General features: G+C 48.4%; 1 protein-coding gene across 5 annotated transcripts; it reads right to left on the reverse strand.

The window, feature by feature from the left end:
* Positions 1-177: 177 nt before the first annotated feature.
* On the reverse strand, positions 178-15,474 carry cped1 (cadherin-like and PC-esterase domain containing 1). 5 transcript variants are annotated; one of them, XM_041030552.1, is made up of 21 exons: positions 14,083-15,474; positions 10,894-11,068; positions 10,423-10,517; positions 10,252-10,336; positions 9,932-10,001; positions 9,715-9,862; positions 9,221-9,351; positions 8,642-8,714; positions 7,614-7,736; positions 7,382-7,486; positions 7,093-7,244; positions 6,888-6,955; positions 6,517-6,703; positions 6,273-6,441; positions 3,270-3,369; positions 3,034-3,170; positions 2,545-2,765; positions 2,366-2,467; positions 2,006-2,093; positions 1,792-1,938; positions 178-1,281 (listed from the first exon to the last, which is right to left on the reverse strand). In XM_041030552.1, the coding sequence occupies exons 1-21, from the start codon at positions 14,350-14,352 to the stop codon at positions 1,063-1,065; spliced, it is 2,865 nt and encodes a 954-aa protein (XP_040886486.1). In that variant the 5' UTR covers positions 14,353-15,474; the 3' UTR covers positions 178-1,062. The 5 variants fall into 5 exon arrangements, with proteins under 5 accessions (XP_040886486.1, XP_040886483.1, XP_040886484.1 ...); XM_041030549.1 differs by having other exon boundaries at positions 6,882-6,955; XM_041030550.1 differs by having other exon boundaries at positions 6,882-6,952; positions 7,382-7,489.
* Between the last annotated feature and the right edge of the window lie 152 nt (positions 15,475-15,626).

Consider the following 15,626-nt stretch of genomic DNA (forward strand, 5'->3'; position numbering starts at 1 on the left):
CCAACCAACCAACCAACCCAACCAAACCAACCAACCAACCCAACCAAACCAACCAACCCAACCAACCCAACCAACCCAACCAACCAAACCAAACCAAACCAAACCAAACCAACCAACCAAACCAACCAAACCAACCAACCAACCCTCTTATATCTTTTTCCGGAGCGCTCAGCCACATCAGTCCTCAGTTTGATCTGTTAATGAGAAAATGTGTTTGTGCTAAATGTTTTCATACTTTAAAGCTCAAAGAAAATTATAACACTCATATTAATATTCATATATTCTATTTTCCAGCATGTAAACATGTTTATAGAGATAAAGGCACAATAAACATCTGTAGAAAAATATAGAAAATATAAGCAGAGATCAAATATAAGACATTTCTTTCACATGATGAACAGAGTTATCATCTCGTCTTTGGCTTTGAATCATTTCTCATATACACATAAAGTCACTGGCTGAGGTATGTGGAAATATATGAAGAAGACACTAAGACACAAAGAGGTTGGTCAGAGTTACAGAGAGGAGAGCTGATCAATATCAGGCCAATATCAGTGTTTGATTAAATATCAGAGGAGCTTCAGCTGAGCACAGGTCCAGAAAAACTGCTGGAGCTCAACAACCAAGGCCAACGGTTTTCACCAGGGACGAGCGAGGACACATCATAAACTAGTAACTAGACACTGGGAGTTAGCTTTGCATCAGAAAGCAGCTGATACACTTTGGAAACCAGCTGCTGTTCAACACCTGGCTTCAGAAACATGGTGGTGAAACGAACCTGGTGCTTCACTGGAAAACGGCCGGAGAGGAGGAAATCACTGAAAGTCACTGAAAGCTGTTGCTGCAAACAGGAGCCCTTTAAACTCCTGGAAGAGGAAGCTGCAGAACAGAAACAATCACACCTTCATGTTCCTGAAGAAACGGGGGAGGAGTTTAAAGTTTATCTCCTTCTTCTTCTTTTTTCTTCATTTGTCTTTATTCATCTCAATCCGGTGAGTCAACAGGTGAGTCTACCTACAGGACTCACCTGTTACTGCCTCTCACACTCACACGCACACACACTCAGGTGTTTCTGATTTTGGGACACATGCGGCTGAGCAGGATCTGAGAGTACACCTGGTTCACTGGTCCTCTCACGTGATAGGTTAGAGCATCAGGTCTCACTTCCTGGTCTGTGTCCTGCACAGCTGATTGGCTGCTGAGTCCGGGTCTGGTGGATCTGGTTCTGTTGCTGGTGGACATTGCGTCATCTGGAGGCTTGGAGGACCAAAACTTCTCCACCTGTGAAGGCAGAAGAAGAGACAAGAGATCTGTTCACTGTTAATCAGGTTCAGCGAGAGGAGACGTCCCATTGGCTGATTCATTCCAGTGACAGCAGGTATAAAAAAAAGTACAGAATCCAGAACCCAGAATCCTTCTTTCATCAGTTTTTAGTACCCGCCCACACTGATGTGCCACCAATGAAATCACAGTAGGAGAAATGACAGTTGATTGGTGTTTGGTTTTTTTGCTGATAACTGCTCGAACCACTTCCTGTTAGAAAAAACACATTAAAACGTGAAACTTCAAGCTTTAAAGTGCCGTCAAACTTTCCTGTAATACGTCACCTTTCTGTAGCCGTGCACGTCAGGAGGTGACTGGGAACTACCTGGCGACAGGTCAACCTCGTGAAATCACAGTGGGAGAGAACAGAGGACGGAGACGTGCGCTCTGAGGAACTCCATCAGGTCTGAGTCCCTAACGGTCGCAACCGGGACATACACGGAACATGAAGACATAAAGCTGTGTTACCTCATGGAAGTGGCAGGCACATCGTCCCTGCAGGAACTCTTTGTATCGACCCATGGTGATGCTGAACGTGTCAATCGCCTCGTACCCATGATGCTTTGCTGTGGCAATGATGTTGTCGTTCTCTTTGTCGAGATCTTGGATTTCCCTCTGAAAGATTGATAAAAAAATCAGAATCAGAAAAAGAGATCAGCTGGAGGTGGATGTTCAAACGTACCTGAGTGAGAGACCTGATCCCGTCCACAGGAAGGTGGAAGCCCATCCCCAAAGACTTCACCACCACCAGGATGTTACTGAGAGACTCACTGAGGAGGAGGAGGAGAAGTCACCACATGTTGTCATAGCAACCACAGTCTTGACTTTGATGCCTTCGCTAACCTCAGAGTGTCTCACTGGATTTGTTGTGTTAAAATAAAAATGATTATTATTCTGAACTGACCCCTGGTTTGTGAACACCAAACCCTGTTCTGTGATAAAAACCTACGTCTGAACGTGTCAAACTTGGATGGATGAGACCAACATGTTTATGGAAGCAGGGTCAGGGTCGGTCAAACATCCAGCAACTTCCAGGTCTCACCTGTCCAGCACCTCTCTGACTGTCCTCAGGTGATTGGTGTTGAGCCACTGGACTCCTCCCACGACCAGCACCGTCAGATTAGAGTTCACCAAAGGTCGAGACCTGTGGGGACATATGATTTGTGTTAACACTCGCACAGAGGACACCCTGACCCCGGCGACCCCCCATCATCCTCTCACCTGTTGAGCAGCTGCAGCAGCGCCTGTCTGAATGTTGGCCTCAGTTTCTTCTCCAACCAGAACTGTGGATAATACGAGTAGCTGACCAGAGTCCGTCCTCCATTCAGGTTTCTGTAGACCAGCAAGTCATGAGCTTTGCCCCAGTCCTCCAGGCTGGAGTTCACCTGCTCCATCAGGAAGTACATCATCCCGCGATTGGTCGAATCGCCAATAAACAACACCTGAGGAGGAGAGACAGTTTAACAGGTGAATCGCCTCCACCATCAGGACACCTGTCCACGTGCTGGAGCTGATCTGAGAACAGTGTCACTGCTTTGTCCCCTCGTGGGACCAGTTTTAGTTCTGCGTTCTGTCCTTTAGGAAGCAGGAGACGAAGAAATAAAGACGAGAAGGACTGAAGGAAGAAAGAAAGGAGAAAAGGAAAGGAAGGAGGGAGGAGCTGACTGTCTGTAGTCTAATGTCTGCTCACCTGTGATCACATGACCTCACCTTCCTGTCCTTCATACAGTCCTGCAGCAGAGGGCGGTCCACTAACAGGTGGTAACAGCCATCTGGTTGCCAGGCAGCCTCTCTCCAATCACACGTCCTGTTGTCAGAACAGCTCAGACAAGGAACCACCCACCAACCTGAGACAGGTGAGAGACAGGTGAGATGGAACAGATGATAAAGGTGTAAACAGCCTGAAGGGACTGATCTGTCTCTGGGGACAGGAAGTGAAATCAGACCTCGTACGTGTCCCGAGCTGCAGATCTGAAGTGGACTCTGAGACCTGGTGAAGGGCTGCAGGCCGCAGGGCTGACCGGGCCGAACCAGCAGACCACAGTCCTGAAACCAGAGGACAGAGGACAGAGCTGCACTCAGGTTTGGTTTCTGTGCAGAAGATGTGGAGGACACAGTTGTCCTCCTCAGTCTCACACAGTCAGGTCCATCAAGTTTCCAACAACACAACTTTCAGTTTGTTCAGTTTGACCTGAGACTCGTCTGAGACTCACCTGAGACTCACCTGGGAATCAAACCTGAACGCTGCTCGATGTGAAAACATAATGGACAAACTGATCTGATTAAATTGGGTTCATGATAAACACAGAAGCTGATCTGATGAGATGATGCTGATTTTTATTCTTCTCCTCTTCTCACTTCAATCAAAGCTTTCTTCTTCTTCTTTTTCCCTTTTGTGTCGCTGATCTGTCGTTTCATCGTCGTCTTCTGGCCAGAGGTCAGAGGTCAAATAAACTCGACCAGCTCAGAGGCCCTGCGACAGCCGCCATGTCTGGCCCCGAGTTCAGAGGCACCGCCGTCAAATACACTGTACCAACACACACACACACACACCCTCTCCTTCTGCTGCAGGTTTCGTGGCGGCGGCATCACATTCCTCACTGCAGCGTCGCAGCTCACAACAAAGTGCGACAAGAAAACTTAACAGGGATTTTCTTGTTCGTACCTGAGCTCAGTGTAAACGCTCAAACAGACAGGATGCTGGTCTGAGATCAGCTGCCGCCAGGCCATGAAAACACACCGACACCCAGTGAAAAACACCAAAAACACCGACAGCTTTCATCCTCTGTGTGAAGTCTGAGAGCTGCTGCCACGTAGGACGCCGGGGACGTCTTTAAAGCGGGTCTGTCCTGCAGTAAACAAGTTTATTTCCACACAGAAACCAAATTACAGGACCTGAATCTTTAGCTGTGATTCTGCATGAAGGAAGAAATGTTTGTAAACCTGTGGAATAAAAAACATTCTGTTTGCATCTTGAACCTTTTAACAGGAGGAAAATAATGAGAGAAGATTCATGTGTAGGTGTATTTCTGTTTTCCTTCATTAATCAGAGAATCTTGTTTCTGATGAAAAGAAATGTGGAAAAAAATCTGTGTCGAGCTTCATCAGATAAAAAGCTCAATAACAGACAGGAAATGAAGACAAGAGGGTAACATCACACACACACACACACACACACACACACACACACACACACACACACACACACACACACACACACACACACACACACACACACACACACACACACACACACACACACACACACACAGGTCCTCTCAGGTGATCCAAAAGATGTTCATGTCAAAATAAAAGTCTTGTAGAGGCGGTCGAGCTCGTTGCTGTGATCATGTGACTAAATGCTGATCAATATTTTTCACATGATTGAAAACTGAAACTGCTTCATGGTGTAGATCAGTCTGAGGTGGGGGTCCACACAGGGACCTGAAGTCAGCCAATCACAGGGCTGGATGGCTGAGTTAGTGTCAGGACACGACAGGCAACAACTGGGAAGTCACATCAGCCAGGTTCAGGGTCTAATCGACGGTTTGCTTTGATTCAACGCTCACACACACACACACTCACACACTCACACACTCACACACTCACTCACACACACACACTCACACACACACTCACACACACACACTCACACACTCACACGCTCACACACTCACTCACACACACACTCACACACACACACTCACACACTCACTCACACACACACACTCACACACACACACACTCACACACTCACTCACACACACTCACACACTCACACGCTCACACACTCACTCACACACACACTCACACACACACACACACTCACTCACTCACTCACACACACACACTCACACACACACTCACACACACACACTCACACACGCTCACACACTCACTCACACACACACTCACACACACACACTCACACACTCACTCACTCACTCACACACACACACTCACACACACACTCACACACACACACTCACACACACTCACACACTCACTCACTCACTCACACACACACACTCACACACACACTCACACACACACACTCACACACACTCACACACACACACTCACACACTCACACGCTCACACACTCACTCACACACACACTCACACACACACACTCACACACACACACTCACACACTCACTCACTCACTCACACACACACACTCACACACACACTCACACACACACACTCACACACACTCACACACACACACTCACACACTCACACGCTCACACACTCACTCACACACACACTCACACACACACTCACACACACTCACACACACACACTCACACACGCTCACACACACACACACACACACACACACACACACACACACACACACACACACACTGCTATGACGTGCAGGACCCGGCAGGCCGGACTGATTAAGGAACAAAGTGAACCCTGAAGCACCTGTTGTGTACCTGTCCTCGGTGGACAGCAGCAGCTTTCATCTTCACCTGACAGACCTTCAAAGAACAGACCCCACACCGCATCAAAGGGCTCTCTGTTCTCCAGGGGCCCGATCAGGGGCCCCATCGACCCCCCAGCAGGACGAGTGAACACCCGCTCTCTTCATGTGTCTCAATCTAATTGTGCCCTACAGTTGGATCAGAGAGGACAGGTGAGGGGGGAGACGAAAACATGAAACACACCTGAAGAGTTAAACCTCATCTCTTGGTCTGAGTGTTTCTGGACAGGCCGCCGTGTCCACGTCCGGACAGGCCGCCATGTCCACGTCTGGACAGGCCGCCGTGTCCACGTCTGGTCAGACCAGGTGATTTCAGGTGAAGAAACCACGCGTGTTCAGGGTCATTTAATGAATCCACATGAACAGAAACTGTTATTAAAATCCCATCTGTTTATCTCAAAATTATGACATCACATCCTCCACGGCCCAGCAGCCAATAGGAAAACACCTGACCCACCTGCACAAAGCTGCACATCACATGATCTCCGAACATGGGCAGACTGGGTCGGCTCTCGCGGTACACATGGACGGTGTAGATCGTCATGACGACGGGCTCCGGCTCGGCGTCGTCCGTCACCAGGATGCTGATCCTGCTGTTGCCGAGGCCGACCGGGTAGTTCGCCATCCTGAAGAGAAAGAAGGTTAATGATCTGTGACGTGAAGTCAGCAGTCAGGGGTCAGAGGTCATGTTCCAGTCTCACCTGGGTCCTCGGTGCTCATCCAGGTGGACACCGCAAGCCGAGCTGACGGGCTCTGGCCGGATTCGAACAGTCACCGTGTCAAAGGTCACCTCGACACGGTACTCCTTCACCCTAGGGCTGAAGAGGGGAGTCAGGGTGAGGGGGGGGTCGGTGTAGATCTGTCTGAGGTGGGGGTCCACACAGGGACCTGAAAACACAAAGAGAAATCAGTCAATCACAGGACGGGATGGCTGAGTTAGTGTCCCAATACATCACATGACAACTGGGAAACTCCTGCCGATGAAGACCATGATCCCCAACCACTAAATGGACTAAATTGAGACTCTGGACCACATCACATGGTGGTCAGGTGTTCAGTGTCTCACCTTTACCTGCAGCTCTGTCTTGTGAAGAGGACACAGCTGACTCCTGATTGGTCAAAGCTTCTGTCTCATCTCTTCTGTCAGGGACATAAAGTCGTTAGTCATCAGTCTGGACATAATGCTGCTGAATGATTAACGGAGGAATGAATTATGGGATGTCTGGATGTCTCCTCAGGGTCAGTGTGTTCTTCTTCCTCCTGGATTCATTCTTTACCTGGAGCTTAGGTTTCTGTGGAGCTCATAGTAACGGCTGATCCTGATCAGGAGATCAGGGACACTCAGAGGACCAGAGGAGGAGGACAAGGAGGAGGAGGAGGAGGTGGAGGACGAGGACGAGGAGGTGGAGGAGGAGGAGGAGGGAAACAGCTGCAGAGGAACAACAAATAAATATATTGTACACACTGTATATTTATAACCTGGATATATTTATTTTATTTTAGGGGGAGGGGGGCGGGACCTGACTCTGTCATAGTAACAACATGCTCTGTCACATGTTTGTCTACCAGCTGAAAGGATGAGGGCGTCGCCATCTGTCGCCGAAACTGAAGCAGAAGAAGAAAGTCATCCTCTGACAAACACAGGCCGTGTGTCCCTGTGCAGCCACCGTACTGCTGACAGAGACAGAGAGGTTATTAAAAGGTTCTGGTAACGCGACTGAGAGAATAGACAGCATCATCAGAACAAACCGACTCAGGAACTGGCTAACCACAGATCCTCAAAACCTGAAACTCTCACCTGTCTGCGCGCCGTGTGTGTCGTCAGCAGGAAGTGCAGCGTGCCCTCCAGGATCAGGTCTCTGGTGATCTGTCTGTCAAACGTGTCGTCACTCAGAGCAGAAAACGTCAAATCAGTGTCCACCTGGGGACAAAGAGACAGACGTTAAACCAGTGTGCAGCTGCTGACCAATCAGAGAGCTGCTGAGGACACGGTGACCTCTGGTGGACGTTTACCTGCAGCTCACCTGGTGAAAACCTTTTTTCAGTTTTATTTTATTCATTGTAAAAAAAGATAAAGAGAAAAAAAGATTGCTCATCTGTAAGAAGGAAGGTGAAGGAAACAGGTCAGAGGAAAGAGGGAAGGAAAAGGAAAGATAACGAAGGAGTTAAAGGAAAGAGCAAACGTCACCTGTATGATCACCTGTATGATCACCTGTATGATCACCTGTTGTGACAGTCAGGTGGTTCTCAGGTGTCTGATCAGAAACACTGCGCTCTCTGTGCCTAGCTGTTTGAATGATGTGCTTCACTGATCACAGATCAGACTTTTAATAAGCCTCACATGAAGACAACAATCTGTTTGTTCTGCTGAACTGAACCTGGACCACAGAGACCTGAGGACAGGGTGAGGACTCTAATGAATGCTTATCAGAGAGCAGTGAAATGTCCCTCACAGGTTCACAAAGCGTCTTGTCTTTGTCCAACCCCAAGAGGTTCGGTTTACTGGTTTCTAAGATCCACTTTGGATCCGGTTTCTGCAGCAGCTTGTCGTGGTGATCAGTTTTAAAATCCACATTACTGGAAATAACATCTTTAGCATCTGGACAGAAGAAACACCAATGATTCAGATCCAGTGAAGAACAGCGAGGGTCCTGGTGATCTGAGAGAACGTGGAGCAGCTCAGACTCAGAGGAAGTTTACCTGTGTTAAATTTATCTGGGCTTTTATTGTGAAGGGGAGACGGAAGGTGTCCCTGCTGAGTAAAAACCTTTAGTTCTTTTACAGACTCACCTGCAGGAAAACACGAAGCACAAGTCTGTCTCTTACCTGGACTACAACAGGTGTGACGGAGCCGCTGAACAGCAGAGTGAAGGTGAGCAGCTGGTAACACAACACACACCTGAAACATACAACACCAAGCAATAATCTATCAATAAATCACAAAATACAGGATGCTTCCTCCTCTCTAACGCTTCACCGCTTCCTGTTTAAGAGGAAGTAAAACAGAGGAGTGACCTCGCGTCGTCCTGTGGAAACGTCTCTGAGGGAACTGACAGGGTCTTAGTTCCTCTGCTTCTGTCTGAATTTGGTCTCAGGACTTGGGACCATTTTACAGCTCTATGAAAGCTTCACCTGAGCCACCAGGTGTGAACAGGTGTGAACAGGTTTCATGGAATGGAAACATGAACAGCTCAGAAAGACGACAATTCGTGTCTCTGTTGGTTTTATCTAACTGGATGTTTGCAGTTTACATCTTTATTATTTTCCACAGGTGTTTATCAAACATTTCACATAAACAACAAGTCAAATTACTGAGAATATGAAAAAAAACTTTGTGTAATTTGTTCGTTCGCAGCAGAAAATCTGATTTTCAGGGAAACTTCTGAAACAAAGTCAGAGTTTTACCTGTGGACAGTTTGCGTCCTCTCGTTGGTCGATGCTGCCGCCTGCAGCACTTCACCTATCACCTGCTTCACCTGCCCCAAAGCCTGATGGGAGACTGATGGTCCCAGCTGCTGCAGCAGGAAGTGCCTGAGCTGGAGGTGGAGGTGGTTGTGTTTGACACCAGCAGGGGGCAGCAACAGACAGGAAGAGCTCTGTTAAAGGCTCAGTTCATCCAAAATAGTGAAAGAACAAACTGAGTCTGCAGAGGCAACAGGAAGTGTACCTTCAAAATAAAATCATCAAACTCATTCAACCAACAAACATCAGTCGACTGATACGGTCACACACACACACACACACACACATCATGTGAACATGTAGACGGTGTGTGTTATTTGTCCTGGACAGAGGACAATCAGAAGACCCTTTTGTTTGTCCTCTGTGTGTGTCTCACTGACGTCTCCGACCCCCTGACCCGGTTCAACACGAGATCAGATGACTGACATGTGGTTTACCTTCACAGGTCGTCCCATCAGCTCCCGATTGGTCGTCACCACGCTGATGTCATGCAGGAATGAAATCATCGGTCTGACTGAGGTCACCAGGACGTAAACATTCACCATGGCAACCAGACCAGGAGGCGGGTCCCCAACAGGTGACTGACTGTCAGAGAGAAGAGGGTGAACACAGCGACACGTTTCATACCGTTCTGACAGGTCATCTGATCCTCACCTGTCCTGAGGAACCTGCAGCTTCTGATTGGTGGATCCACAGGAGTATGGCTTCATGGGTAAATCTGACCCTGACAGGAAGAAACAAAAGCCCAGAGACAGGTAAATATGAACACACCTGAGTCCTCCAGGTGGAACATAAACCCTGAAGGTTTGATTTAACTAAACCAGCTGTTTTTCTTCTCCAGTGTAAAAACACAGGAGGCTGATCCTGATCACACACCACAGGCTCAGCCTCAGTAACCCACACCTGAAGGATCAGCTCTGAACCTGCAGCAAGTTCACCCTTCACACCTGGAACCTCTGGCACCTCAGACTCACCTGTCAGGTGCGAGTGAGAGTAAAAGCGACAGAGTCCTCCACCTGCATCAGAGAAGGCCTCCATCAGCCTGGGAATCAGGTTCACCTGAGGACACAGTGACATAGGTGAGTCCATAAAGACTTTAAGCTCAGTCATTCTGTGATTGGCTGAAACAAAAAGGTGAGTCTCACCGTCTGATGATGCTGCAGGTGAGAGAAGGAGACTCTCCTCAGACAGCTCTGCTCAGAACTACTGAGACACAGCAACAGGCTCCACCCACTCACACCTGTAACCATGCAGACAGACAGGAAGTCACACCTGTAACCATGGAGATCATGTGTCAGCAGCTGACACAGGTCAGAGCTTCAGGCTTCAGTGGCCTCCCCAATTCCAAATTATCTGAGGTTTAGTGGACATGACTTCCCAGCAGAGACAGAGGTGGAGCACTGAGCGAAGAACAACAGGAAACAGGAAATGTGCTGGTCTGGTTTTTGGCTGAAGCTGCTGCTGATTTGGTCTCAGGAGATTTTAGGCAGAAAGAAAAGAGGAACAACACACACAGTCTGTGGACAGACGGAGTCCACTTTGATCCTGAGACCATGTGACCCACAGTGTGGACGTGTGTTCTAATGTTTATTTATATACTGGATTTGTATATTCACCCTGGTTTGTTCTGAGGAAGCTGCTGGTCTCAGTGTATCTGGACATCTGGACCTCGTAGTCCATCTGCTGCAGAACCTGCCGGTACAGTTGGACCTCGGTGTCAGAGACCAGGTGTCGACCGGTCAGAACCACGGCCTGCCGACGCCGGGGGGGTTTCTGAGACCACACCTGGACCTGAAGAGAGAGGAGCATAAAACATCCCTGAAACAATAAATCGCTTGTCTCCAGGTCCACAACAGACGGGTGTGTTTAGCGTGGCTTAGCAACATTAGCAGCTAACTACGGCTCAGCATCTAAAGCTCCAGCTGATCCAATAAAGTGTATTTTCATTGGCTGATCAGTTTGCTGTGAACTTCCTGGAGAACATAAGGCTGCATGTTCACTGTATGAGCTGCTGCTGATGGGAAACTGCTTGTGTTCAGGTGAAATGACCCTTTAAGTAAAGTCCAGTCCGTTGGCTTCTTGGCAGACGACAGGAAACACGACAGTGGGTCAGCAGCTGGTTTAAAAACACAAAAGAAGACAGTCTAAGTGTTGGGGACAGCGTGTCTGTGCGTCTCCAGTCGAATGGACGCGCTCGCTCTCAGCTCTGTTAGCATTCAGTCCACGTCGGTGACGATAACTTGGCACAGCCTCTGTTTTTCTGTCTCCATCAGTCTGACTTCAGCCTGGTTTTCTTCCTCTCAGTTTCTAAAGCCCAGCGAGACCCGGGCCTGGACGGAGACGTGGACGAGGACAATCGAGGACAGACTTTTATTTTAAACTGTTGGATGTCTCCTGCCACGTCCACACAGCAAACTTCTTCACTTCAAGCAAACCGTTTGTGTCCTCGTTGCTGTGGGAGCTGAGTTTGTCTCTGCACTGAAGCCTCTTTCAACAGCTGCAGGGAGACGTCTCGTCCTCCAGGTGACATCCCACGTCCAAAACACGCAGGAGCAGATGGTCGTCGCAGCTTCCAGCTCCACAACTGTTAGGTTAGCTGTAGGACGGATTACGAGACACAGACAGGTAACAGGTCCCCCTCTTACACAGGTCCCCCAGACCATGTGGTGGTTTTTCATGTCCCTGTGGGAGTAGGCGTCTCTGTGACGTTCAGACGAGAAACATTAACGGTCTGTTCATACAGAGGCTCAGGCCCGGGGGCCCCTGACCTCTTGGGGTCTTGGTCCCGAGCCCGGTAGGCCCGCTCAGTAATGCACAGGTGGTTCAGATGAACACGAGTTAACGTTTGATCACCAGCATCATGGAGGTTCGCCCTCTGTGGACGACAGCACACCTGACACACGAGTACGCCTGACTGATTCAACCAACACTAACAGCAGCTTCCCACAGCTGCCACAGCTTCGTGTCCACAAACAGAGACGCTAACGAGGCCTCATACCACAGACTGATGAACCGAGTCCTCACACACCGACACATAAACACGCTGATCACATGACAGCAGTCAGCTGGTCTGTGGCACCAGACAAAGCATCAGCAGGAACACAACATGACTCAGCAGAAGGTGACTCTGCTCGTATCTTCAGCTGCCAGAGGCCTTCAGGTAAACCAGGTATACAGGTGTGTGTCGGCCCTGATCCACTCTAACCAGGAGACCAGCTGATGCTGCTCCTGCATAAAGATGTTTGTTCACCATGAAAACACTGAACAGGAAAACATCACATCGCTCAGGAAACCGTGAAACTCAAAGGAAGAAAGAAAGAGAAGAAGAAGAAGGTGGATGGTGAAACAGACCATCAGGTCTGGATCTGTGGGACTCAGATCTGGTCTCTGCTGGAGAAACAACATTTGTTCTCAGTCAGACGTCACCCGATAAAACCGTCACAGCTGCAGCTGTAAAAACACAGTTCTGAGGTCAGTCCTGAGTTCTCCTGCTCTGCCTCTGTCACCTGTCTGACCTGCTGTCAGTCAAACAGCAGGAGGGCACACCTGCATGATGTCACTACAACATGGAGCCTCAGCAGGAGGCCGAGGGCGGGCGCTGTTCCTCTGTTCACACTTCGAGGTACATGTACTTTTTGTGTGTGCTCAACCTCGTCAGAGAGATGCGTTCATTCCGCTGACGTCCTGCTGACGTCCTGCTGACGTCCTGCTGATGTCCTGCTGATGTCTTGCTCAGCTGTGGACAGACCTGGGAAACAACCCTGAAACAAACAGAGCTCAGCCGCTGACAGTCAGACCACAGCAAAGTTTTACTGGTGCAATAAAATAAACCAAACACAAGCCACCGAGGATCAGCTCAGTTTGACCAACAACCTCACAGAACCTGACACACTTAGCAGCCCCACTGTGTGTGTGTGTGTGTGTGTGTGTGTGTGGGATTTACACTGAGCGTGTCTGTCAGCTGCCAGTTTACACTCAGTTATCTGTTAGGAACTGGATCCTCAGCTGATTAATGACACAAATATTTATATCAGGGGACACTGAGGACCAGGACACACTGAAAATACCCAGCACACATACTGACGGGATACTCTGAATGTCTGACTCTGATTGGCTCAAATAGCTGTCAGTCATCCTGTAGTAAAATAAAACTCGACCATTGATCCCCTCATAATCTAAAAATACTGCAACAAAGAGCCAGAAGGAGCCTTGACCCAGCTGTAACTGAGGAACACCATACATACAAAACTCCATTCAAAAACCTGCATTTTTAAGATGCCGTGCTTAAAGGAAAAATAATCACTTTGCAAAACGTTCATGAGAAGAGTCAAGTAGTTTAGTTATTATTCATCAAGCAGCAGCACTGCTAAAACGATTTCATAGATCATTTCAGTTAATAAACCTAATCCACCTCATTGTTGGATCATATGTACAAGATGTTTTTATCAGTGGATCCACAAGACTCTGCAAAAGATCTTAAAAAGCAAATCTTAAAATGCTGCAGTTTGGAAAAAAGTTTGGAAATGCACTCCCTTGCCTTCTAACCTGAAAGTATCCTGGGCTTTAATTAAAATGTGACACAGACTGTGACAGAGTTCAAACTCACGCTGTTTGTCCAGAAGACTTCTGCCAACAGCGAACCAGATTTTAAAATGCACTCAGTTTGAATGAAGTTAGGCACAAAAGATTTTTTCCCCCATGTATGAATGTAACTAAATTACACTCATCACATTTATGCAAATTTTATACAAGGATTTTTAAAGTATGACACACACACACACACCTGAGGAGCAGATACAACTCACCTGAGTCTCCCTCTGAAACGTTTCCAGGGTAGAAATGAACCTTCTGGTCTCCTCCATCAGGTTTTCTTCTGACGATTTCCTGCTGCGAACATCAGCGGGGGGTTGTTGTTGTCCGGACCGGAGCCGGTTCCGGGCCACCATCAGGGTCTGGTAGAAGAGACACACCGCCACTCCGAGCAGCAGCAGCGGGCCGGAGCAGGAGCGGCGGCGGAGCAGCATCCCGGCGTCCCTCAGGAGAAGTCCGCCGGCTGAAGCCAGGAGGCACCGCATGAGAGGGAAAACCTTCACTTCACAGTCCCGAGGGTTTCACCGTGGATCCGCATCTTGGTCGGGCTCATCTCAGTCCTCAGTCCCTGCGGAACTGAAGTGAAGTTGGGGAAGTTTCCTCCCTTTACATGAACTGAAGTCAGTGTCTCGTTAAAATAAAGGCCTTTGTTTGTTTGTTTCTGTTGGAAAAGGTATCAACTCATTCTATAAACCTAAAGAACGTTTATCGATAACAAATGTTAAAACGCGTTTTCAGAGAAGTCTGCTGATATGAATGGATGTCGGCTGCTGGAAACTTCGGTAAATGTGACTGTATTGTTTGAATAAAGATGAATTCTATTTATGCCGAATGTACTAGTGGATTCAATGGAGTATGAAAAAGTATTCACTTGTGTTTTAAATTGAAGGACCTGTCATCAGTAACGAATCACAGTTTAAAACGCGCTGATTTTGAGTGGAAGCTCTGTGCGCTGGTGACGGACCCAGAAACAAGCAGAGCAGCCACAACGCGCGGCGCTTCAAAGCAGCCGAACAGCATCTGTTCGCCTCCTCGGCGGTCATGTGGCTTTAAAGATGGCCAGGACGCTTCAAAGGCAACGATTCTCCTTCATTTCCCGATTATCCGCCTGGATCCAACGAGCACGACGCTGCTCTGCGTCTTCGTTTTTTCCGCGTCAGCGCTGGAGGAACGCGTCCTGTCAGCTGATGAAAACTCAGAGTAAAGCTGGAGTCATAACGGGACCTCCAGAGGAACTGGAACGCCCCGCTAACAGGGAGAAAACAAAAAGGATCCGTTAAACCCAGTCACAGCGGCACATTTTCCGTTTTAAGTCGAGGGTATAAATTAGAAGAAAAACAGACGAAGTTTGGTGGCGTCAGAGAGAGGTCAAAAACAACCAACCCAGAGCTGGAGTCTGGCAGGCGGACCATCTGGTTTGAGTTAAATCCAACAGGAGAAGAAAAGAGGTCGTCAGATTTCCAGCCCGGCCTCCACCGGATGGAGCCTCACGCTTCACTGCTTCTCTGGGGTTAATTTTCTGCACAGAATCAAAATGAATTTCAGTTCTTTCTTCAGTTTTTCAGCTGAAGTTCGGTCAGTGAAAACTTTGCTGCTTCTCTGTAGGTCAGCACCTCCTCACCCTCCTCCCTCCCCCCGCTGAAACACGCTGAAGGCTGGGTTATTTCGGGAACACACACGCTGTGTACAGATATACAGAGTGTGGGTGAGTGTGTGTGTGACCGGGGTTAGAAAGGTCCTTGTTTTGGGAGGAGTTTGG

This window comes from Toxotes jaculatrix, chromosome 22 (assembly GCF_017976425.1).
Source record: "Toxotes jaculatrix isolate fToxJac2 chromosome 22, fToxJac2.pri, whole genome shotgun sequence".
NCBI lineage: Eukaryota > Metazoa > Chordata > Actinopteri > Toxotidae > Toxotes > Toxotes jaculatrix.

What these genes read in the sequence shown, in the direction of transcription:
- cped1 (XM_041030548.1), bottom strand. Translation starts at nt 14,352, where the DNA reads ATGCGGTGCCTCCTGGCTTCAGCCGGCGGACTTCTCCTGAGGGACGCC. An exon ending in CTCTCACTCGCACCTGACAG is followed by an intron (nt 10,002 to 10,251) that starts GTGAGTCTGAGG and finishes TCTTCCTGTCAG; the next exon opens with GGTCAGATTTACCCATGAAG. An exon ending in GGATCAGGTCTCTCACTCAG is followed by an intron (nt 1,939 to 2,005) that starts GTACGTTTGAAC and finishes TCAATCTTTCAG; the next exon opens with AGGGAAATCCAAGATCTCGA.